Source organism: Ursus americanus, chromosome 15, assembly GCF_024610735.1.
Source record: "Ursus americanus isolate L20-20 chromosome 15, mUrsAme1.1.p, whole genome shotgun sequence".
In the NCBI taxonomy this organism is placed as follows: Eukaryota; Metazoa; Chordata; class Mammalia; order Carnivora; family Ursidae; genus Ursus; species Ursus americanus.
In genome coordinates, this window is record NC_142141.1 from 18,734,572 (window position 1) to 18,758,975 (window position 24,404).

General features: G+C 41.6%; 1 protein-coding gene and 1 long non-coding RNA gene across 2 annotated transcripts in view; one reads left to right on the forward strand and one right to left on the reverse strand.

The window, feature by feature from the left end:
• HAVCR2 (hepatitis A virus cellular receptor 2) lies at positions 1-15,219 on the forward strand. Its single transcript, XM_045791989.2, has 7 exons — positions 1-434; positions 1,658-1,996; positions 3,090-3,173; positions 6,780-6,820; positions 8,280-8,406; positions 11,739-11,775; positions 13,809-15,219. The coding sequence occupies exons 1-7, from the start codon at positions 380-382 to the stop codon at positions 13,966-13,968; spliced, it is 843 nt and encodes a 280-aa protein (XP_045647945.2). The 5' UTR covers positions 1-379; the 3' UTR covers positions 13,969-15,219.
• Positions 8,405-24,404, reverse strand: part of LOC123788536 (uncharacterized) — a 19,155-nt gene continuing 3,155 nt past the window's right edge. The window contains exon 3 of the long non-coding RNA XR_006778535.2: positions 8,405-8,523. This is a non-coding gene — a long non-coding RNA (uncharacterized LOC123788536). The remainder of the gene's footprint in view (positions 8,524-24,404) is intronic.

The following is a 24,404-nucleotide window of genomic DNA, read 5'->3' on the forward strand; positions in this document are numbered from 1 at the left end:
CACAGACGATTACGTCATTGGAGATGCTCCAGGCCTCTCTCTACTTGCTGGGAGTTTTCTTGACTGAGAGACACGTTGCTTCCTCCGAGTGTCGCTTCCTCTTCGTTGAGACTAAGGGATAAATATCAGAGACTGACAGGATGTGTGTGGTGTAGCATGACAGAGAACTGGGGTTTCCTTTGATGTAACTGTAGACTTGGCAGCAATAACAGAGCCAAGATTGGTAGTCAGGTGCCCTGGTGTGCTGGGCCAGCAGTTGGGGACCGTGGCCGCCGCTCCTGTGACTGGGAAGGAGATTCGATTGCAAGAGCAATCTCCAGTTCCACTGGAGAATTAAAACTAAACAGAACCATTATTTGACTTGTCTTCTTCAGAATCCATGGTTTCACCTCTTCCCTTTGACTGTGTCCTGCTGGGGCTGCTACTACTCACAGGTAAGTCTGGGCACGGGCTTCCACAGCTGGAAACTACAAGATAAAGATACAAGGATGGTCATTGTAACGTTTGTAATAGCAAGTATGGAAGCAACCTAAATGTCCACCAGTCGGGGAGTAGGTAAATAAGCTGTGATATACGGTGCAAACACGGAGGCCGACTGCACGTAGTGATATGACCCTGAGTCCAAACGTCAATTGATAAAAGAAGGTGCGGAAGGACGTCTCTATCAGACTTTTATTTGGGTATGTGTGTTGCAGGGAGTGGGAATACACAAATGCTTCTTAATGTGTGCGTTCTGGAAAGGGGAACTGGAAAATGGGAAGGAGCAGGGAGAGGGAGTATACTTCTCATGTACCTTTTATACTGTTTAATGTTTTACTATATATATATTTATTAATATGTGTATGTAAAGGCAATTAATTTTAAACCTTAAAATAGCCTGTGAGTGGTTTCAAATACACAAGCTTCTTATTCAGCCAATGTTTTTCATTCATTATGTGCCAAGTGCTTAAAAAAAGAGAGAGAGGGGTGCCTAGGTGGCTCAGACGGTTAAGTATCTGCCATCGATCAGGTCATGATCCCCGAGTTCGGGGATCAAGCCCTGTATCAGGGTCTCTGCTCAGCAGGGAGCCTGCTTCTCCCTCTCGCTCTGCCTTCCACTCCCCCTGCTTGTGCTCTCTGTCAAATAAATAAACAAAATCTTTAAAAAGAATTAAAAAATTAAAAAAAAATAGAGTGAGATTTATGTCAGGTTAACTGCCTTTCATCGATGAGCAGTCAACTGTCCCAGACCAGTGAGCTGTTTTACTGGCAGACAATGACACATTTTCTGATTACCCATTTCCATCAGCCTTGCCCTCTGGTGTTCACAGGGTTGGACCACAATTCTCTCTTAGGGTATTGGTTCTCAAAGTGAGTTTCTGAGAACAGCCATCTTAACAGCTCCTGGGAACTTGCTAGAAATTCAAATTCTTATAACCACCCCAGACCTATTGAATCAGAAACTCTAGCAGTTGGGCCCAGCCGTCTGTGTTTTAATGTCTTCCCAGTGATTCTGATGCCCCTCAAGTCTGAGAATCATCGTCATCATGAATCATCTTCCAAACAGGACAGCAGCACTGGTTTCCTTTTAATTCTATAAGGCACTACTTGCATTTTTCTTGAAACCAACCAACCTCACTCATTGTCTGGGTCTTGCTCTCTTTCCCTCTTTATTCAGGGTCTTCGGAAGGGGTATACATAGCTGAAGTGGGTCAGAATGCTGATCTGCCCTGTGTCTACTCTGCAACCACTTCTGAAGCTCTTGTGCCCGTCTGCTGGGGCAGGGGATCCTGTCCTGTGTTCGAATGTCATAGTATGGTGCTCAGCACAGACGGAAGGAACGTGAAATATCAGACCTCCAACAGATACCAGCTAAAGAGGAATATCCACAAGGGAGATGTGTCCTTGACTATAGAGAACGTGACTCTAGCCGACAGTGGGACCTATTGTTGCCGGATCCAATTTCCAGGCATAATGAATGATAAAAAATTAAACCTGGAGTTGGTCATCAAATCAGGTGAGTGGACCTTTGTATGCCTTCTTGAATAAGATCACCTGCAGGTAATATTAAATACACTGATTGGTCTCCCTTCTGATCTCCCCAATTACAGCCATGGGGGGGAGTCCTTAAGACCTAAAGTTTAACAGGCTCCCCCAGCGATGCCCAGCCACTTTTAATTCCCTTCATCTATTTTAAAACTCATGGACAGGATCTATAGAATGGGAGGAAAGGTCAAGACTGGTGGTTTGAGGGGCGCCTGGGTGGCGCAGTCATTAAGCGTCTGCCTTCGGCTTAGGGTGTGATCCCGGCGTTCTGGGATGGAGCCCCACATCAGGCTCCTCCGCTAGGAGCCTGCTTCTTCCTCTCCCACTCCCCCTGCTTGTGTTCCCTCTCTCGCTGGCTGTCTCTGTCAAATAAATAAAATCTTAAAAAAAAAAAAAAAAAAGGCTGGTGGTTCGGGAACCTGACTGCTCATTAGAATCACCTGAAAATCTTTTTTTAACACCTATAGCTCCTTGGTCCGCACGCACCCATGAACCAGAGAAATCGGTGTCTCTGGAGGTCGAACCCGAGCCCTAGGATTTTACCAAGTCTACCTTACATGAGGATTGAGAACCACCGGACAGTGCACGTGTGGCGTGCATGTGCTCATGCGTTTGTTTGAAGATTTACAGAGCATAGAGTGTGTGGCTGATGGAGCTGAGTTCAAATCCAACTTCGCCTCCTAACTACCTGTGTACTCTTGGGCAAGTTATTTAAACTCGGTGAACTCCTCCTCTATGAAATACGGTAATTCCTACCACACAGGCCCTTGGAAGGACTTTACGAGGTGTTTTATGAAAAGCGTTCAGTGTGGCCTTTTGGGTGGCTGTTAGTTCCATTACTAACCATTAGACCGACCGTGGCGATGCTGACTGTAACACGCCTCTGCCCAACATTTGACGGGTGCCCTGCACTCCATGAAGGGGGCCAGGTAGGTTTGGCAGTTGGGCATGTGCTTCTCTTCATTTGCTGCGTTTCATATTTTTTTCTGCTGCCCCTTTGACTCTCTGCCACAAGCTCTCTGCTCTCAGACGAGCCGCATGCTTATGTTGGTTTCTGGTATTAGCCAAGGTCACCTCTGCTCGGACGCCATGGACAGACTCCACTGCAGCCTTTCCGTGGATCCTCACCGCCAAGGGACATGGCGCAGGTAATGACGCGGAAGGTGTAGCAGGAAGCCTTCGGGTGTTGTCAGAGTTCAGAGGATTTGGAGTATGGGAAAGAGACGAGAAAAGGGTTTGAGTGGAGGCGTGAAGGTCCCTGGGCACCTGAGATGTTGTATGTGGGGAGGGCTGGGGTGGGGATAGACCTGGGCTGCGAAAAAGGAGCCCTGAGCTAGGATTCGGAACTAGTCACAAGAAGCCCTGTGACCTGGGCCAAAACCTTTCACTTCCCTGGATCTCTGCGTCTTGTTCTGTCCAAGGAGAGGGTTTAGAGACTTTGGATTTTGTAACCTAGTGAAATTCCCACTCCCTCCAAAAACAAAATCCTGGTGGTCTACATATTTTGCCAAATAAGAAAAAAAAAATTCTACTAAGGCCATTATTGCGTTAAAAAAGACATGTTTTTAAATTAAATAAATTTAGTCTAATGAAAAACGTATTACATTGCCATTATTTTCCAATTGACTCCCAGACTGGGGTGTTTTGTCATGAATTGGCTCCAGTCCATGTTTGGGGTTGGATGAGGTGATTTGGAGGATCTTTTCTAACTAGAATGAAGCCCATCATGTTCTTTCAATTCCAGCCTCAGGAAGAGCAGCTAAATCCTCTGAGTAATTCAGCAAGGACTTCTCCATGCCGTTCTGGTAGAGAAGATAGGGTCAAAAGAGCAGACTGCAGGTCATACTGAGCAGGGAAATTCATCTTAAATGTCTCCTGTCAGATTCCTGGTCCTTTGTATACTCTCTGGGGCTCAGTCTTCCCTTCAGTAAGATGAGGGTAATAACAGGTACACCCCATATCTTAATTTCATAAATCTCCTGAGTCCCACCTAAAGGGATTTAAATAAGAAAGGGTATCTCAAGTGCTTAGCCCAGTATTTGATCATAGCATGTACTCAGTACATGTTGGTTATTGGCTTTAATGTTACCAGTAAGATCTGGAGGCAGAATGAGATTGTGGTTAAGTATGTCAGTGACAGGGTTCCATTATCAGTTCTTCATACCAGCTTTGTGAGCTCAAAGTAAAATTGCTCAAACTCTGTGAGGCTCAGTTTCCTTACCTCTACATTGGGGGTAATCCCAGTGCCTATTGCATAAGACTGTTGTAAAAATTGAGTGTGACAATGTAGGCAAAGTGCTCAGCATGGTACCTGGCTCACAGACAGCACTCAAATATTAGTTATTATTATAAGTTTTCAGTTCTCCACCAGTTTAGTCTTTGGTGGTTCTTTAGTGATTGGTAGCCAACATCTCTTCTGTGATTAGTGAGAAAATTAAATATGGTAGGACCAGATGACAATCCTCATTCCAAAAGGAATTTAAAGTGTAAAAACCACATTGGTGGAACTGCTAAGTAAACATGAATCTTAAACACACGCAAGATTTTCTAAAGTAAATCCAGTTTCTGCTTCCCTGTAGTTAACCCTAATCAAAAAACCCCATATTTATTGTATGCCCATGTTCCCATCCTGGGCTCCAGCGTTCTTTACGTCACCACAAGTGGGCATTCACTATATGCCCACACACCTTTCTGAAGAGGAAGGGCATTTCCTCAGGGTTGTCCATATCATAAACAAGTCCTTTTCCCTTTGGTTGTTACCTGTTAGTTCCTTCCCTCTAGGGCAACAAAGATGGGGTCTCCTCTTCAAAGTCAACTTTGGGTAGGTGTACGTACCTTTTCTTTTAATGTGGGATGTGGGTACATTGAATATGTTTGCTATTCAGTGGAGTGGAACCTTAACAAGTAAAAGTTCCAGGGCTCTTGGAAGCTCCTAAACATATCTTGAACATAAAACAATGTCATGTCCCTTCCAGATGAAGGAGGCAGAACTAGGTCATGGTGAGTTCTCAGCTCTGGAGGTAGACTTGGTTTGAATCTCAGGTTTGCCAATTACTGGTTGTGTGATCTTACGCAAAGCACCTCTCTGAGACTTGGTCACTTCATCTGAAAAATGGAAAAATAATAATACTTATATATTGTGGTGCAGATTAAAAGATATTATGCAAATAAAGTGCTAAGCACCATGTCTGGCAGGTGATATGTGCTAGATGGTAACTATAAATTTATATACTTTTAAAACCATCACATCCCACCCCCGCTCCCCGCTCCACTCCAGCCAAATCTTGGGTTCCCTAGAAACACCAACACAGATTTTTCTAACTGTCCCACTCACCTTGGTTGATGGCTATCTATGTGAAATTAAGCAGTGATAATAAAATAGAGCGCTGTTGGGTTATTTTCACTGTAAATTGAAACAAAAACAAAGAAAAGAGAAGTCCGTCTTGCCATTTAGACCAAGAAAAATAGTTACAGGGAAGCAGAAACTGGATTTACCTTAGAAAATCTTGCGTGTGGTTGAGATTCATGTTTACTTAGCAGTTCCACCAATGTGGTTTTTGTACTTTAAATTCCTTTTGGGTAGTAATAAGAGCAAAGGTAAGTGGAAGAGAATCTCTTTTATTTCCTTTTTTTAAAAAAAATATTTTTGGGCTAAGAATATTAAAATTTGACTATTAAAATCATGGCTTGTTAAACCAGGGGTTCTACCTGAAAGGACTTAGACCTTTAGGCTTCCAGAAAGTGGCCATGACATTTAAGAAGTTTCAGAGCCTCTGACTCAGCCAGAGACATGAGCAGCAAGCATAGTTTTCCCAAAGCTGGACAATCTATTGATCTTTAGAAGGCTGCGTCTGTGAGGTCAGGGCCTGTGCCCATCCTGTTCGTGGCTCTGCCGCTGTGCCTGGCACAGAGTAGGGGTGTAGACATGTTCATCAAATGGATAGATAGATGAATAAATAAATAAATAGGTAAAAAGGAAAGAAGGTGAGCTGGCAACCAGGCAATGTGACCACTTGGTAGTGACCATGCCAAGGTGAAGGTTGTTGAAGGCAGCATAGTTCGGAGTAAAGGTTTGAAGCCATGCAGACCTAAACCGGAAGGCCATGTCTGTTATTCACTAAGCTGCATGACCCTGGGTAAGTCCCTTCCCTTCTGAAGTCTCAGCTTCTTCATCTGTGTAATGGGGCTAATAGTCCCTACTTTAGGAGAATTGTTTTGAATGCTAAATGAAATACTTTGCTCAAAGAATTTAGCACAATGTCCACTCATGGTAAATTATAGCCATGGTTATTATTATTTTCATTTTCAGACAATTAAATACCCTGTCTCTCTTTTAATGAATACATGTAGAACTTTTTCAAGAAAATTAACTTTTGTTATCTTTCAAAATCTAATTACAGTATAATGCCTGCGTGAGTGATATCAATGTTGTTGGAATTTTGCAGCCCTCTTTGGGGCCTTGTGGACACAACAAATGACGTATTCAACCGAAGTCTTCCTAACAGAGGTCTCCTTTTCATGGAACCTAAGTAGTTGGGTTCATTATCTGGTTAAAAAAAATATGGTCATCCTAAAATTGATTTCCAAGTGTTTAGAAAATTTTGTTGGTCTCACGATTAATTATTGTATAAGAGTATAGAGTAGATTTAATTTCAAATAGGATTATAGGCATCTTTAGGATTTTTTTTAAAAGATAAAAGAAAACATTCTTGACTGTTCTGTTGGCTATTTTTTTTTTTCTCTCTTTATGGCAGAGACACAGACACTGGAGGCTTTCCATGATAAACAACAAACTGTAAGTGACTTTGTGTGTGAGTGTGTGTGTGTGTGTGCGCGCACGCTAACCTTATGCCCAACGCAGAGAAAAGAAAGTTCAACCTTAGTCTTCCTCTTGTTTGCTCTCTGCTTGGGGAAAAAAAATGCTTAATCTCCCTTAGCCTCAGAGCCCTTGGCTGTCACATGTTGGTGATGCCATTTCTAACTGCATGGGCCTATCATAAGGGTGGAATGAGGGGATGTAGGTCAAGTGCCTGGCACATAGGAAGTGCTAGAAAACCAAAACGAAGAAGCACTACCCGCTTGTCCCTCTTATCCTATTTCAAAATGTATACCACTGTGGAGGGTTCAATCTCCATCTCCCTAGAGTATATTTCTTCTCATTTCCATGGCAACCCCAATGAAAAAGGTTATTTACATTTATTTATATATGGCAAGATACTAGTCAGGAATATTTTAAGCCAAGAATTTCTATATCTAACTACAAATAAATCAATATTTTAATTAACCACAAATTTGGTGTCTCCCACCTTCTCAGAGTAAAAGGGAATCCCCTAGATAGCAAGCTTATAGTAGCGACTTAGACATTCTTTGGGGACACAGCCAGGAGTCTGCCTTCATTTGTCTAAGTCCCCGATTTGTGTATTCACAACTGGGGCTCAGCACTTTGTCTTTGCCCCTCCCCCTCTCTGTGACCAAGGACTGAGTCTAAGTACCTCTGTACATCCATAGTGTTTGACGTGCAGTATCTTGCCCATAACACTCCTGCAGCAAACGTTTATTGAAAAAATGGAAGATTTAATTCCTTTGACTTTGTTTTAAAAGTGTTTACTATTATTGTTTTTAAAGGGACTAAAATTTGGGAAGCAGAAGAATTTTCTGACTCTCAGTCAAAAAATCCAATTGATTAGAGCAATAACATAATAGTTATCACTGCTTAAGCATTTATTGTATACAAGGCCCTGTGCCAAGCATTTTATATTTCTCATCCCCTAATTTTCCCCAGAACGCTACACGATGGTGGCAGACCTAGGACTTGAACTCAGAACTGGCTGGCTGCAAAGGCCTGGCTCTTAAATCACCGTCTTTCTGTGAATATGGGTGTTTCTCTACAAGACACCAAGTTTTGACCACTCTGAAACTCCCTGGAACACCAGGGGACCTTGAATGAACAGGATTCTACTCTAAAGCCCATTTTTATTTGGTGGGAGAGGGGAGTCCATTTACTAAGGGCTCCTTGTGCCCCCAACAGCATAGAAGTGACACATTTTATTCCCTTACTAACTCCGAACAGTATGCACGTCCCTTTCTTTGGTGGTTGGAGGCCTATCTGGAAGGAGACAGATCATGAGTAGTCTCAAGGTCCCGGCACTCCCGTGGTGCCGTGAAAGGGACGGTCTGATGCACAAGTCATGAGACTGGCTGAGCACACAACTGATTTCTGGCCATCTGCTGTAGTTCTGTTTGTGTTTCCGTAGCAAATACCCACATTGGCTAATGAGTTACAAGACGCTGGTGCGACCACCAGAATAGGCGTCTACATCGGAGCAGGGGTCTCTGCTGGACTGGCTCTCCTTCTTATCATCGGTGCTTTAATTCTCACGTGTAAGTTGGTTGGTGCTTTAATTCTCACGTGTAGGTTGGTTGGTGCTTTAATTCTCATGTGTAAGTTGGTTGGTGCTGCTTCTTTCTCCCTCTGATGAGGAACTGTTAAAAAAGGAACTAACACAAAAATATGAGTTTATATTTATACCTGAAGGTGATAAAACTGAATACTCTGTAGTCCTCCCAAACCTACCAATGATACTAGCTATGTTTTTATTCAACACTTACCAGGTAATACACAAACATTGTGCTTAATGTTTTTCCTATATTTTATCGTCACCATCCTACGCAGTAGGGAGTATTTATCACCTTTTTATAATGCAGGAAGCAGAGCTACAAGAGAGTATGCCGCTTTGCCAAGGTTTCAGGATCCCTAAGACGCAAAGCTGGTCTCTTACGTTTGGCTAAGAACACAAACCTCTTTAAGTCATGAATTAGGTTTATTCGGAAGTAAAACAAACATAATTTCTCTCTGTGCATTTTCCTACCTCACTTGTTCCTATCTTACCTGTTTCCTAACTTACTTGTGCAGGTCTTTAGAGAGAGGTGGCAAGTCCTTTAATCAAAGTGTCGGGGGCCAGGATTGCAGCATTCGTGTTTTGCTCCTTCATGGCACTCACACACACATTGCTTTCTAAGTTAGTTTTATTTGAAAAATCTTCTTAAGGTATGGCTTATATACTTGAACTGCATATTTAAAGTATGTTCAAGTTGATGAATTTCAATAGATGATCACACTTGGAAACCTATCACTACAATCAAGACCCAAACATTGCCATCACCCCAGAAGTCTCACACACTGTTGTAATTGTGATATATTCTCTTCTCTTCAAGGGCAGAGGCCAAGGCCTTATATCCTAGGGCTTAGTACATTCTAGCAGCCTTTCCTACTAATACATAAACATGGACCACATATCGGGTGACCAGTTGTCCCAGATTTGCCCAGGACTGATGGGGTTCCTAGGATGTGGGATTCCAGTGCTAAAACTGGGACAGTGCCGGGAAAATCAGGATGAATTGGTCACCCTAGTTGTGTGGCTTAAAGCTGCTGAGGGCTTTATGTTCATTAAATCCTCATAACTACCCTACTGAGAAAGACACTAATATTATATTAATTTACCAAATGGAGAACTGATATGCTGTCCAAAGTCATATGGTTAATTGATAGATATAGAAGACAAGATTCTCCTATTCCTCCCCATTATGCTGTTCTGCTATTATTGGTAAACGGATTGTTCAAAGAAAGAAGCTACCCCATCCACATTTACCTGGGTTTACTGAGAGGTAGTCGGGGAGTTTGTGAATTGATCATATGAATGTAATGCCTACAGGTTGATCAAGAACAACAATAGACCTCATTACCTTTTTGAGTCCTGCGATGGCCTGGTATTAGGGGCCATTCTAGTTTGTGTAAAGAGGCTTGAAGTGAGGTTTCTTCTCAAGGGGAGAAGTCTGACACTTTGTACCCAGGTCTGTATTACTCCGAAAACATGGCTACTTAGAAGAACAGATGGGAAAGTCCTGTTTGATTTGTGATCTTTTCCCTAGAAGTTGCTGGAGAAAATCTTAAAACCAAGGTGACAGGTGTTTAAGTCAGGACATCAAAGCCTTTAATTGGCAGCAATATAACCAGCATTCCTATATCTTTCTAGTGCACTCTCTGCAATGAGAATCCATACCTTGGTACTACTCAAACCTCCCTCATTTCTCACTCAACTGGTGAAGTATCAAAGACCTGTTCCATCTCCTTTGCCTTAGCCAAGACTTCATTCCTCCTTTTATCCCTTTCTCCAGAATCATCTACCTCTCCCTTTTTATTTATTCCACTTTCATTAGCATAAAAATATGTTCTAACTCACATATTCCTCCTTGGCTGCTCCCATTTCTCTGTTCTTTATGGGCAAATTTCTCAGATGAATTTTTCCAGCTTTGTACCCCCAGAACTCTTCAACCCATCCTTTAGCATCTACACCTGTAGCACCAAGGAAATAGTTTTAGTCAAGCCCACCGACAACCGCCATTTTCTAACTCCAGCAGACACCTGTGTCTTCATTGTAGTCAATCTTTCAGCAATATTTAACCAAATCGACTCTCACTCATTCTAGAAAGTCTTCCTTCTCTGGGCTTTTAGAATACCACTCTCCTACTTCATTAGCCATTCCTTTTCAGTCACTTGTGTTATTTCTTTTTCTGCTTGACTTCTAGATATTGATATTCCTTAGGTGATGACCTATATTTCCAGAGGCTTAAATGTCATCCTTAATGTCCTTCTCCAACTCAGAGTGTTCGTACAGTTGATACCTTCACTTAGATGTCTCCCACATTTACCATGTCCAAAATGGAGGTCTATAGTCCATATTCCGCCTTCCCAGAATACAACTTCTGCCTCTCTGGTGTTCCCCATTATAGTGTTTCACTACCATCCATCTGGCTGCTTAAGCCAGAAAGCCAGAGACTATCCTTGAATCCTGTTTCCTCCTAACACAAAATCTGATTTTAATTCCTGTAGGCTTTCTCCAAAATACATGTAGAATCCATTCATTATTCTGCATCTCTCTCGGTCACCACCTTACTCTGATCTGAGGCATCATGATCTCTGCTTACTTCTTCATTTTTTTTTATACCTCCTTTTAATCTATTCCTCACACAGTTGCTAGGATGATCTTAAAACACAACCAGCTCTCATATTTCTGCTCTTCAATTATTTCTTATAAGTCTTAGAATAAATCCAAAATTTTGATTACGGCTTAAAAGGTCCTCTGGAGCTAGCCCCTGCCTACCTCTCCAGACCTTGCCTTGGGCCACTCTCTTATTTCAGTTTCAGGAACCCACTATCATCTATATCAGGTGTTCTCGCTGCCTGAATTCTCCCCCGGCTCTTCACTTGGCTGACACATTCTCTTCGTTCAGAACTGAGCGTAAAGGTCGCCTCTTCTGAGAGTTTTTTCCTGACCACCATCTCCATCATCTGTTCTTGTGCATTATTAGTTCCACAATTAGAGATTATTGTTTTAAATGCCTCCTTCACTAGAACACAAGTCTTAAGAAGTCAGGGCTCACAATTCACTTTTGCATCCCCAGTACCTAGCATACTGCCAGGCACATAGGAGATGCTCCATATATTTGCTGAATGTAAGACATGCATCTTTATTACTTACTAGCATAGTCCATGTAATAAATCAAGACACACACTGATACTTTGATTTATTTCAGTCCAAGGGAGACCAGATTTCCCTAAACAATCCTTGACTCCAGTAAGTTCATTTTATTTCTTATCTCATTTGTTTTATGAAAGCATTTTTTAATTGACTTTTCTTCCACCTTTTGCCTAGGGTATTCTTATAGCAAAGAGAAGTTACAGAATTCAAGGTAAGAATAACAGGTGGGGTAGGGGAAGATGGGAATCTTGGAGGCCCCTACTCTAAGATGGCTTTGCTCTTAGGAGTCCTGCCCTAGGATTTAAACTTATACTTCCTTCTTACCTTAGGCATGGATTAATGCAATACCAATTAAACATACTGCTCTGTTCTCCTTTCTGATTTCTCTAGCTCCATTGCCTGAAGTTAAGGTATAGAGCTTATCTCACTATTGATAGGAAATGCTTTTTTTGTATATTAATGGTTTTTTTCAATGAATTGACCCTTCCAGTGATTGAGCTACGTTCAAACTCTGGGCTGGGCACTGGATTACAAAAGTGAGCAAGATACCCAGAATCTTCTCTTAGGGCTTTTATACATCAGCCCAGGCATTCTTTTTTTTTTTTTTTTTTTTAAGATTTTGTTTATTTATTTGACAGAGAAGAGATAGCCAGTGAGAGAGGGAACACAAGCAGGGGGAGTGGGAGAGGAAGAAGCAGGCTCATAGTGGAGGAGCCTGACATGGGGCTCGATCCCGTAACGCCGGGATCACGCCCTGAGCCGAAGGCAGACGTTTAACCGCTGTGCCACCCAGGCGCCCCTAGCCCAGGCATTCTTAACTTCCGTGCCTATTAGAATTACCTAGGGCACTTGAACATAATTTTGCCAACACCAGAGCAAATAAATCAGAATCTTTGGGGATGGGGCCTAAGCATAGATGTTTTTCTAAAAATTTTCCAGGTGATTCTAATGTGGGAACAGGGTTGAGATCTACTGGTCTATTATATTTCAGTCTTGGTATCCATTTTTGACTACACACATACGTATACATATAAACACATGCACACACCTCCATTCCAAATACCCAAAGCTTAAATAACTTCTAGTAGAATTTGGTGATATTTGGTACATGAGTAGAATGCAGTAAAAAAAAAAAAAATGACTCTGCCTATTGAATACTATCTAAAGACCAAGTATAGATAGTATATTTATGAAGACAAAATACTCTACAGTCAAAAAGTCAAATAGGCCAAATAAAATATTTAGTTATCACTGGCTTTCGATCATCTTTGCCAGGATTTGTTATTAGAGCTGAAACTTGAAATGTGATACTATCCATAGGTAATATTTACGTGCATTAATTCATTATTTGGTTGAAATTATTTGGTGAAATTATTTGGTAGATGTTCATCTCTCTCTATACACGGAAGCTCCATGGAAAATTAGGGCGTTGTTGCTGCATTAGCGTCTGTGTACCTAGATACACACGTGATGTTTAGTAGGCACCGACATAGCTGGTGGTTGAGTGAGTCAATGCTCCTTATAGCAGCCCTGTGAAATAGAATGGTTATTATTCCCATTTTACAGATGACATCACTGAGACACAAAGTTTACTAACACGCAGGCTCCATGGGATTTTTGTGTATTATTCACTGCAGTATTTCTTGCTTCCTACAACAGTGTGTAACACACTAAATATTTCTTGATTGAGTGAATGAAAAAAGAAACAACCAACCACCCAACTTGCCCAAGGTCATATGGCTGGTAAGGGACAGAGGCAGAATTCAAACTCAAGTCTTATTGGATCCATAACATATTCGTATTTTTTTCTTTTTGAAATTGTTCAAGCCCACAGAAGAACTGAAGTTACAGTGGAAGGAACAATAGAACCTTTCAAGGAAACTCATGATTTAACATTCTGACATACTTGCTTGCTCTGTTTCTCTGTTAATATATAGTTTTTTTCTGGAACCATTTGTAAGGACATGTCAGGCATCTTCACACTTCACCTCAACACGTCAGTCTGTCCCTCCTTATGATACAATGCCGTTTTTGTACTTAAGGAAATGGAGATGAATTCAAATGTCCTCGATTGTTCCACACATTACTTTATTGCTTTTTTATGGCCTTTTCCTCCTAGTCAGGACCTGATCAAGGACCATGTACTACATTTGGTTGTTGTCTCTTCAGCCAAGCCTGTTCTCTTAACTGTATTCTGTGCTGCCCAGGAGATGCTGAACTCAACTGCAACATTTCTTTCCACAGCCTCGTCAGCTTGGCCAACCCCCCTCCCTCGGGGTTAGCAAACACAGGAGCAGAAGGAACGCGCTCACAGGAAAACATCTATATCATCGAGGAGAACATATATGAAATGGAAGATCCTTACAAATACTACTGCTATGTCAACAATGGGCAGCAATCCTGACAGCCTAGAGGTTTAACCCTTTAAATGCCACCAGATCCCACTACGTCATTTTTGAGCGTGGTATCATCTTTGAAAACTATGAAATGCGTAAGCTAACTGGCTTTAGAGGCTCTGTCCACACCACCAAGCAGAGTTTTTACATTTTCTGAAGATAATTAGCTCCCATAGGGAGGGAACTGTGACCTGTACTGTAGTGAGGCTCAACATTACCTCTGTGTTTCAGCCACCAGGTGTACCCAACTCAGAGACTGCTAGTCAGGGCATTAGAGCTCAAATGGGCTTTTATAGAGAGTAGGAATTCTTAATATGCGGTCCCTGAAATGCCAGGAAATTCGGTCATATGATGGACCCACAAAGCTCCTGAAAATAAAGGGAAAATTATGTGCTGAGGTACGTGCATGTCTTTTTGGGACAGGAAGTCGAAAGAGACCACTGATTTTCAAAAAGATCTGTGACCTATAAAAAGGTAAGAAGCTACTGGAGGAGGAGGAGGAGATGGTCTCGACTCTTCTAGAAGACTTATGCTTCTCTGAGTATTGATTCTTTAACAGTAAGTGCCACTGCAGAGCTCTCCTTTGCCAGTTAGGCAGACTGCGTGGCAGGTCCTGTGGTGTGGCGGGAGCTCCCAGAGAAAAAGGAAGTGTGCACTGCGTGTGTTGTCAAGTTTTGCCTGGGGCACACTCAATGGGAAAGATCTCCCAGCAACTTCTCCATTCATGGAGAGAAGTAGAGCTCTGTTTTTCATAGAAGAAGAAGAAGCAGTGAGTGGGACACAAATTCTGCTGGAAAGAAGGCAAAGGGCTCCAGCAATCTATATTTATCAGCATCAAGTCCTTTGACGGAAAGACTGTGGTCCCTAAGCTTCAATTTCCAGGTGGTGGTGACTTGGTTTGTCTTGCTAATGTGTTGCCTGCCCAGTGCCTGACAGAGCTCTCACACATCACAGGAATTTACTAAATATCTTTGGGGTGAAAAAACATTAGAAAGGTAGACTTCTGGAGAGTCATTTCCTTTGCAGATCTTAGATAGAGCACTTGTCAGAGAACTCACAGATACTCCTAAGCTCCCATATCTGCTCTTACCTAGTTCAAAGTGGTGTTGGTTTCTTAGCATCGTCTCCTAGCTCAGGTCTTTGGAAGTCTGTTACTCTCTTGTCTGTGTCCTCTTTTCTTTTCTTTTCTTTTCTTTTCTTTTCTTTTCTTTTCTTTTCTTTTCTTTTTTTTCCTTTCCTTTTCTTTCCTTTCTTCTTTTCTCTTCATTTCTTTTCCTTTCTCTTCTCTCTCTTTCTCTTTCTCTCTTTTTTTTTTTTTTTTTTTGGAGATGGGCAGAGGAAGAGATAGAGAATCTTTTTTTTTTTTTAAGATTTATTTATTTATTTATTTATTTATTTATTTATTTATTTATTTGACATAGAGAGATAGCCAGCGAGAGAGGGAACACAAGCAGGGGGAGTGGGAGAGGAAGAAGCAGGCTCCCAGCAGAGGAGCCTGATGTGGGGCTCGATCCCAGAACGCTGGGATCACGCCCTGAGCCGAAGGCAGATGTTTAAGGACTGCGCCACCCAGGCGCCCTGAGAGATAGAGAATCTTAAGCAGGCTCCATGCCTGGCACAAAGCCCAATATGGGGCTTGATCTCACAACCCCGAGATCACGACCTGTGCTGAAATCAAGAGTCAGACACTTAACTGACTGAGCCACCCAGGCACCCCTGTGTCCCCCTTTCTGCTGAGCCTCCTTAGCACACAAAGAATCACCAACAGAGACCTGTTGTTGCCTAAAAACTGCCCCTCCCCAGGTAGTGATTAAATGACTCCCATGCTCTATGCAGAAAATATTGGTCATCAGGGATGTAGGCAGCCTGTTTGTTTCTAGAAGTCTTTCTGGCAGTCTTGTGTGAGTTATAATGTTCGGGCTGCATTTAGACAGTTTTGGGAAGTACTGAGTTTCTACAGGGAGATATATAAGGGAGATCATTTTGCAAAATTATAGGCAGCAGCTCTCATAGAAGACAAAAGATTAATCATAAGTATTTTAAAATTATGGAATTCTGGAGGGAAGGGACTTCAGAACGTACTGAGACCAGCTCAATGGTTTCCCCCACAGAACGAGATTCTTATTCTACAAAAGTCTTTAAACAAGGGAATGTATACAGGTTGATCATTACAATGGTGCTCGTAAGAGATTTTTTCATCACCTGGGGAATAGTCAGTTATTGTGATGTCAACATGCTGGTGCAGTTAGAAAGAATTAAGTGGTTTCCTCATTGAGCTGTTTTCCTAATTCAATGAATATTTAAATGTCTACTATATGCCAGGGACTCTGGTGCTGAGACCAGAGGGAGAGACCAAACAGACAGACCTATGTCCCTGATCACACAGAACGTGTATTTGATCTAAGGAGGATTCATTCCATTCATTCAGTCAGTGAGCATTTATTGGCACCTGCTTTGTGCCGGGCACTGTTCTTGTCCCTAGAAATATAGCAGTGAGGGAAATAGACAAAGTCCCTACTCTCATGGAGCTTACGTTACTTGTCAGAGGAGAGCGCTATATTGCTAAAAAAAAGAGGAAAAAAAGTTCTGGAACAATGTATGAAGTTGATGCTAATTTTTTCTTTTGCCTTAAAAAAATCGGGAAGAATATACCAAAATTAAAATGGCTACCCCACAGAGGCAAATGGTCGAGACAGACGTTTTCCTTTTATGTGCTTTTATAATTGTTTGACTTATTTTCTTTTGTAATAGAAAATTAGATTTAAACATTATAGCAATGTTTTCCTGTCTTCCTTCCTGATCATAGGAAGAAATGAAGATTAGGATAAGTTAGATTCAAGGTCAAGGCTGGCAGTAAGCCAGGACTGGAATCCTGGTTTTCAGAGTAGGATCTATTCTATGTCAGTTATTTGGAAGGGCGAAGTTGGCAGAAATGGGAACAAACAGAAGTATCCTACAAGACTGTTACAAAAAGCCCAGGAGATAAGCAGTCACTCAATTAAAAACAGTGGAATAAGATTGAATGTGTGGCTTGCTCTTAGAAGTATCTTAGGATTTTTCTTCCATAGGGCACTCACAGCACAAGAGGGTCTCCTTGATCTTTTGAGACTGAAAACCATGGTAAGACCATGTTTTATCTGCATATCACTTCTAGATTTGGAATTCCCGAGGCAGAAGTTCCAACCAGTTCAGTCCCCCCTTAGTTGAGTTGTGGGTCCTCCCTATGCCTATTCTCATTTAAACTTAATTTTCATTTAAATATAAATTTGAAAAATTAAGCTGAACACCGTCTTGTCTCCAGTTTCTATTCAGAAAGTCTGGATCCTTCTGGAGATAAGTGTAAATAGATGACCTAGAGCAGAATTTTTGAGATTTTTTTCCACCGTCCTTTTCTGGAATTCAGTTGGGAAGTGGGGGAAAAGGAAAGGAGCAGCTGGATCATTTGGCTGAAAGGTTCTCAACCTTGAGGAGGGCTCAGATTTTAGTCCATTTTCCCTGGAAAATCTGTTCTGAGAAGCAGTGTGACTCAGAAATGTTTCAGGCTCGTAGGTCCTCTGTGTCATTTCTTCAGTAATGGTGACCCCAATTATAGAGGTCATTCCAAGTCACTCATTTACTCTTAGCAGTGATAATCTTTTGTGAATTCTTGTTCGAATTCCTTCTGCTTATGGTGTGACTCTCCTTTTCCAGAGAAAACAGTGAGTTGGTTTTTTTTTAATGATTATTTAAGCTATTCATGTATGGTGGCAGTGGGACATCTGTTTAAATGTGCACATTGTTTTAACGTAATTGTCTTGTGGGTGGGTCGCCTTTGGAAAATATTTCATTATAGTTTTATATTCTGTACTGGCGACCTGTTTTGTAGTAAGTGGATACATTGTCCTTTGTAATATCTACATTTTGTGTTTGTACTTTCACATTCATTTTAAACCTAGTTCATGTAAAACAGAAATATTTTATACTCCAGTGAAGGTTTTGCCTTCTTCTGGTCAGCTGTGAAATATCTATAATCCATACATCTATATCTCCTCTGTTTTAAACTTTACTTGTAGTTTCATTTGCCATTACTGATCAATTGTGTGCTGAATTTAGTTCTTGTTCAGAAAACACTTCGGTAAAAAGTAACAACTGTATAAATGTAGGGGAAGGTTGTTTTCCACAGTTTTGTTATATTGTAACAAATAGACTATATACTCTAATATATATAGCTATATTATGATATAGATTTTTTTGATTCATTTCTTTATCCCAGAGTTTACCACTGTGTCTTAGCAAATGCTCTTGACCTTAGTATTGGTTGAATCTGACAGTTAAAGTAGGGATCCAAGGGGAAGGAGCTTAAAAGTTTCCAGCTACCTGGGTCTCTGGAAGGTTCTTGGGGAGAGCAGTGCCTTCCATCATTCTGTCCAGCAACCCTCCAATTTCAACAAAAATTCCTATTATATAAACAGCAGCTAAATAGCTTCTGATCACCATGGGAGAAAAGAGTTATCCAAACTAATGGAATCTCAGGTAAAAACTAAGAAATATGATGCTATCTTAGGTAACTGTTTTTGAGTGAATGTGTATACAAGGGGCACTCCGAGTGGGACAGCCGATTTGGAGCCTTACAGTACATTGAAACTAAGTAAGAATTTCTATGAAGTGGAAGACACAGATCTTGTTAGATTGCTTGTTTCCCTTATTCTTGCTTTTTAACTTTTTATTTTGAAATACTTTAGGGTTTACAGAAAAATCGCAATGATAGTATGGAGAGTTCCTGTTCCTCAGTTTCCACCAGTTTCCTCTAATGTTAACAGCTAATGTAACCATGGTACATTTGCCAAACTAAGACATTAGCATTGCTATAATACCATTAACTACAGACTTTGGAATTCTGTTATTGATTTTTAAAATTTTAAATTAAAGGCTTTTTGATAAATATAATAGAGTTTAGGTTAAAGGTCAATGTCCCTATTCCCTGTCCTCCTTAACAAAATTTCTCCCCAATCCCACTCCCCAGGAATAATCAGTGTTATTGCTTCGTTCTTTTCTGCCAGCACCATATAGTAGAAGTACGATGACAGCCACATAGATAATTTAAAAATTTCTACTAACAGGGGCGCCTGGGTGGCACAGTGGTTAAGCGTCTGCCTTCGGCTCAGGGCGTGATCCCAGCGTTATGGGATCGAGCCCCACATCAGGCTCCTCCGCTGGGAGCCTGCTTCTTCCTCTCCCACTCCCCCTGCTTGTGTTCCCTCTCTTGCTGGCTGTCTATGTCAGATAAATATATAAATAAATAAAAATCTTAAAAAAAAAATTTCTACTAGCTGTGTTAAAAAACGTAAGAAGACACAGGTGAAATTAATTTTTAATAGGTTTTTTTTACACTCAACCATCTAGAGTATTATTTTTATGTAGAATAAATAGAAACATCATTGACGAGTTCCTTACCCCCCATTTTATGCCTCAAAATCCTGTGAGTATTTTTTATTTAGAGCACATCTCATTTCTGACTAGTCACATTTTAAGTTCTCTATAGCCACACGTGGCTAGTGGCTACAGTATTAGTAAAGTTCTAGACCATTCCCTATTCTCTCTCATGCACACATAAAGACACACATTGCAACTTACTTTCTCCACTGTTTGTAGAAGGCCATTGGTCCATGTCAGATTATATGGGACAAAAGCACTCATTGAGATAACTGTGTAGTATTAAGTAGAACAAATGTGAATAATCTATTAAATCATTTCCCCATCCATAGATATTTAGTTTCTTTTCCATTTCAAATAAGGCTGCAAGGAGCATCCTTTGTACGAAAACCTATGTGTACTTGTGTACTTCCAAGGCATGAAGTTCTAGATATGGAATTGTAGTATCAAAAGTTATGATTGTGTTTCAAGTATTATGACTATAGAACAATATATTTTTAAATAGATATGCCAATCATTGTATTGCTAATTGGATATTATCTTTCTCAAGGCAGTCATTTTAGAAAACTATTTACTCCAGCAATGTTCCTTTATCTCAAAATAATTTTTGTTTTTTGAAATTTGACTTAAGAACCAGTTTAAGCTAAAAGTACACAGGCCAAGAGACTCTCATAGGCCTGTTCCTTTGTAATCACAGTCATTCATTCATTCATTTCCTTCCTTCTGTCTCTTCTTCCTTCCTTCCCTCCCTCCTCTGTCCCTCCCTTCCTCCCTCCCTCTCTTCCTCCTTTTCTTCCTTCATCCCATCCATGCACCCACTCATCCATCCCAGGAAGAGCTTCCTGTTGGTATCCCTCATTCCACTTTTGCTCTCCTAGGAATCCATTCTCCTTACATAGCAGCCCAAGTATTTTGTTTTTCTTTTTTAAAGTCATCAAACAGGTTCAGTTGCTCTGTTATTTAAAACCTTTCAACAGCTTCTCATGGGACTGGATGTTTTCTGACCTCACCAACCTCTTCTTATTCACTCTATTTCAGCCACGCTGGTCACCTTGCTGCTTCCAGAACAAAGCAAGTTCTTTCTGGTTCCAGCGCCTTTTCAGTGGACTTGTTCCCTCTGTTTGGAATCCTTCTCTCAGACCATTTGCAGACCTGCCTTCCTCATCTTTCCTGGTTAAATGTCCTGTGACGGCTTCCCTGACCACCCGATCTAAAGTCCCCACCTGCCTAGCTTCAGTCTAGTTCACTTCCTACATAGTTTATTTGAGGTGGAGATTCCCTTATTTGCTTACATTGGTTGTGTGTGATTTGTCTTCCCCAATGCTCAACCATAAAATAGTCTATCCTTCATCTCCTAGCCCGGATGCCTAGTACAGTGCTTGGCTCCTAGGCGGCACCAGATAAGCGTTTGTAGACTGACTGACAGAACGAATCTCTGCCTGTTCTGTTGCAAACTCAGGCCACGGCACAGGCGCCCCAGAGACAAAGATCTGTACGTTTTTCCTTCGAGGAAGTCAGAGTTTATCAGGGCAGCCCCATAGCCAAGGAACCGATGACAATGAAAAACCATAAGCATATAGCAGACCGGCCGACCAGATGCTGAATAATACCGAGAAGCATTTTTTGGTGATGTCTTCATTTTGTTTCCCCTCTTTCCTTCCTAGTCTAGTCCTTGTCTCTACCACTTCCTTAATTTAACTCTGTAAAATTCCAAGTGACTCTCAGAGAGTAAAGATGGCCTGGCACACGGCAGGTGCTCCATCAATATCAGTTCGTGAATGCATGGTGACACAAGTGTCATAGATTCTAACGGCAGACCCCCGAGTAAACAGAGTGACCTGATGTATTTTCTGTTTTGTAGAAAAACATGTGCTCTACAGTATAAACGCTTGTATGTTGATTAAAGCATTATTTCATAATCTGCCAGCTTTCTAGGTGCTTGGTGATGTCTGAATGCGGCTTTAGACAACGTAAGTTGCTTTCTTTTCCATCTGGGATAGAGAAAAGGATGGTTGTAATTAGGTTGTGAAAAGTATGTTACACGAATGCAAAAGACTTCCACTTTTGTAAGAACATACAGTTTGGGGACTCGCTTGATTTTTTTTTTATTTTTCTTTAGTTAAAACATTTTACAGACATTCTATAAGCAGTACATTGGTACATTCTTGTTTTAAAATACTGAAATGAGAGCGCCTGGATGGCTCAGTTGGTTAAGCATCTACCTTTGGCTCAGGTCATGACCTTGGGGTCCTGGGATGGAGCCCCTTTCAGGCTCCCTGCTCAGCAGGGCATCTGCTTCTCCCTCTGCTACCACCTCTCCCTCCTGGCTCCTGCTTGTTCTCTCTCCCTCAAATAAATAAATAAATAAATAAAAATTAAAAACTGCAATGATACATACATAGCCTTCAACTGAAAGTCCCCCTTGCCTCTGCTTGCCTCCCTACCAGAGAGGACGCTCTGAACATGTTGGGTGGGGATCCCCATCTCCTTTGCCACGACTCTGCCGTGTAGATACGCACACATACACGTATGTTGTCATTTGGCCGCGGTGTTTTTACAAAAATGGGTTTCTATGAAATAGATTGTTGTGTGAGGTTTTTTTCCACTTAATATTTCTTGGAAACAGTTCTTTGTGAGTGTTCCAATAAAATGTTGACACTCTATCAAAGTAAATCATGAATGAGAAGAGGGTGTTGTGGACATTATTGAAAGTCTCCATGCCCACCGCCAACACAGTGCCTTGCCAGGGGTTTCGACAGAACTTGGTGTATGTTTTGCCTAATTGCTACTAGCACAGGCAGGCTAATTTGGTGCCGGAGTCCTGCAATGGTCTTGGTTTGGGGAGTCCTTTTGAAAACTACCCTAACCCTATCTGACAAAAGCCCAAGGCTGTTACCTGTCTTTGATCCCCCATCTGCCCGCAAATGGATGTGGGTGAAACGTCTTAGGATCATGGGATTATGCAGCAAGACACAGGTGAAAACTGAAAGTTTTAATCCAAAGCAAATCTATGCTGTCATTGTTTTTAAGTAGATAACATTGTTTTAGCTTCAGGCAGGAAAAAAAGGCCTGTAATCTCATAATGTCTTGGGGAAACATTCTGCTTTCTACAAATTGTGCCCCCTAGCTGTGTGAGCTGGAGTTTGGCTCCCATCCGGCTTTCTGACATTCTTGCCCTACATGCATGACTTCAAAGCTCTGAGTCTCAATCGGCATGTTATTAACATTGGAAAGATGAATATATAAATTCTGTTGGACCATAGTACAGCTCTCCCTCTTTCTTAGGAAAGGGGGCAGCGTGTTTTCCTAAACTTCCGAGGGTAGAGACTGGAGATTCACTTTCTGTGCTTAGGGTGTTCCATTGCTCAATCAATACTTGGTGAAACGATGTTTGTTGAGTGACAACAACAGTAGAGCAGACAAACACAGCTTTCGCTACTGCATCTACCCTGAGTGACCTCTGTGGGTCCCACACTCTTCCTCTTTTTTTTTTTATTTTAGTGATTTTTTATTATATTATGTTAGTCACCATACAATACATCCCCGGTTTCCGATGTAAGGCTCGATGATTCATTAGTTGTGTATAACACCCAGTGCACACTCTTCCTCTTTTTATTCTTCGTTTTATTCATCTGTAGATGGAGGGGTTTGGCCCCCATTTAAGGTCCCTTCATGTGTAAGCAGTCTCAAAGTCTGCAGGGCTTTCCAGGCCTGGAGCCTGACCTAACATCAAGATGTGTGCTGAATCTTTTAAAAAGGTCCTAGCAGAGAACACGTACTGTTCCAGCACACTAACATCTCCTCGTGATCTGTGTGACTTAGTAAATAGATCAATTCCCCAGAAAAGATTGGGAGACTGGAGAAACTTAACTTTCAAAGACACAGGTGTGGCAAAGAGATAAAGAACGGGATGCTGGGAGAAAGTTGTCTTTCTCCGTAAAATCCTTTGAGGGAGGGTCAGTGACAGACCACCAGAGAAGCTGGAGAACCGCCCCGAGCTTGCCTGTCCGTAAGTCCTCTGGAAACCAAAAGCTTTGCTGCTTGACCTTTTTCAGTCTGATATGGGATATTAGGACAGTGATGATTAAGCCAAGATGAACTAGGGGAAATTCACATAAAATTAAATAAATGTTTGCATTTCTTGGGAGGTAGGTGCTCATTCAAATAGAATGATGGATTTATACAGTCTGAGTTGTTTATGCTTTTCCTGGGCAACATCACTGAGAGAAAAGGTGTAACGTTGGAGGAAGCCATATTCATTCAGGCTTACTTGAAGGCTGTGTGACCTTAGAGTCAACACGCACCTTTGCTGAGCCTTCCCTTGTCTGTGAAATGGGTGTTATATAATATGGAAATGGGAATGTGTCTAGAGCATAGCTACATTAGCAGTTTGGCTTATTGACTTTTGTGATTTGTAAAGTAAAAACATTTGTAAATTGTAAAAGATAACTAGTTGTATAAAGTGTCATGATCGGTCGAGGAGGAGCCTCATATTGGCTTCTGACTTGCAGGTTTCATCATAGTCTCTTCTGAGTCAAACTATTGGGCTTACAATATTTAGCAGATACAAACAGTTTAGTTTGGTTGGAGTTTTGTGAGGCTTGGGGTGGAAGGGTGTGGTCAGCTTGGGAAGGTAGGCAGTTTTCAGAATTTGGACTTTGGCATTGGGAAGCCATTAAATGCTTTTAAGGTGGGGGAGAGATTATTGAGAGAGAGTGGGAGAGAGACTGGAGAAGATTAAAATAAAAAAATACTCCACTGTGGAGTCTCCACCCCTCCCCCCTTGGCCTGTGCCTGCAGGTAGCTGGAGACCACCGCCAGCCTCCTGGGCTGGTCTCATTTTTATGCCCCCACCTCCGGGGAAACTTTCCTGCTGCCGGATGGTCCTACATGAGTCCCTCGTCCATTTGTTCTTACGGATGTGTCGCCCCGGTCATGTGGAAGTGAAATCCCCAGCTTGGGCACTGGATCTCATCCCTCCATTACTCCACACATTTTTCTTCTCCCAAGTCCATTTTTCTTCCTCCTCTGG

Bases quoted from the DNA above. Each gene is read 5' to 3' on its own strand.
- HAVCR2 (XM_045791989.2), top strand. From the start codon at position 380: ATGGTTTCACCTCTTCCCTTTGACTGTGTCCTGCTGGGGCTGCTACTA. The intron at 1,997-3,089 runs GTGAGTGGACCT...TTCTGGTATTAG, and splicing joins GGAGTTGGTCATCAAATCAG to CCAAGGTCACCTCTGCTCGG. The intron at 3,174-6,779 runs GTAATGACGCGG...TCTTTATGGCAG, and splicing joins CGCCAAGGGACATGGCGCAG to AGACACAGACACTGGAGGCT.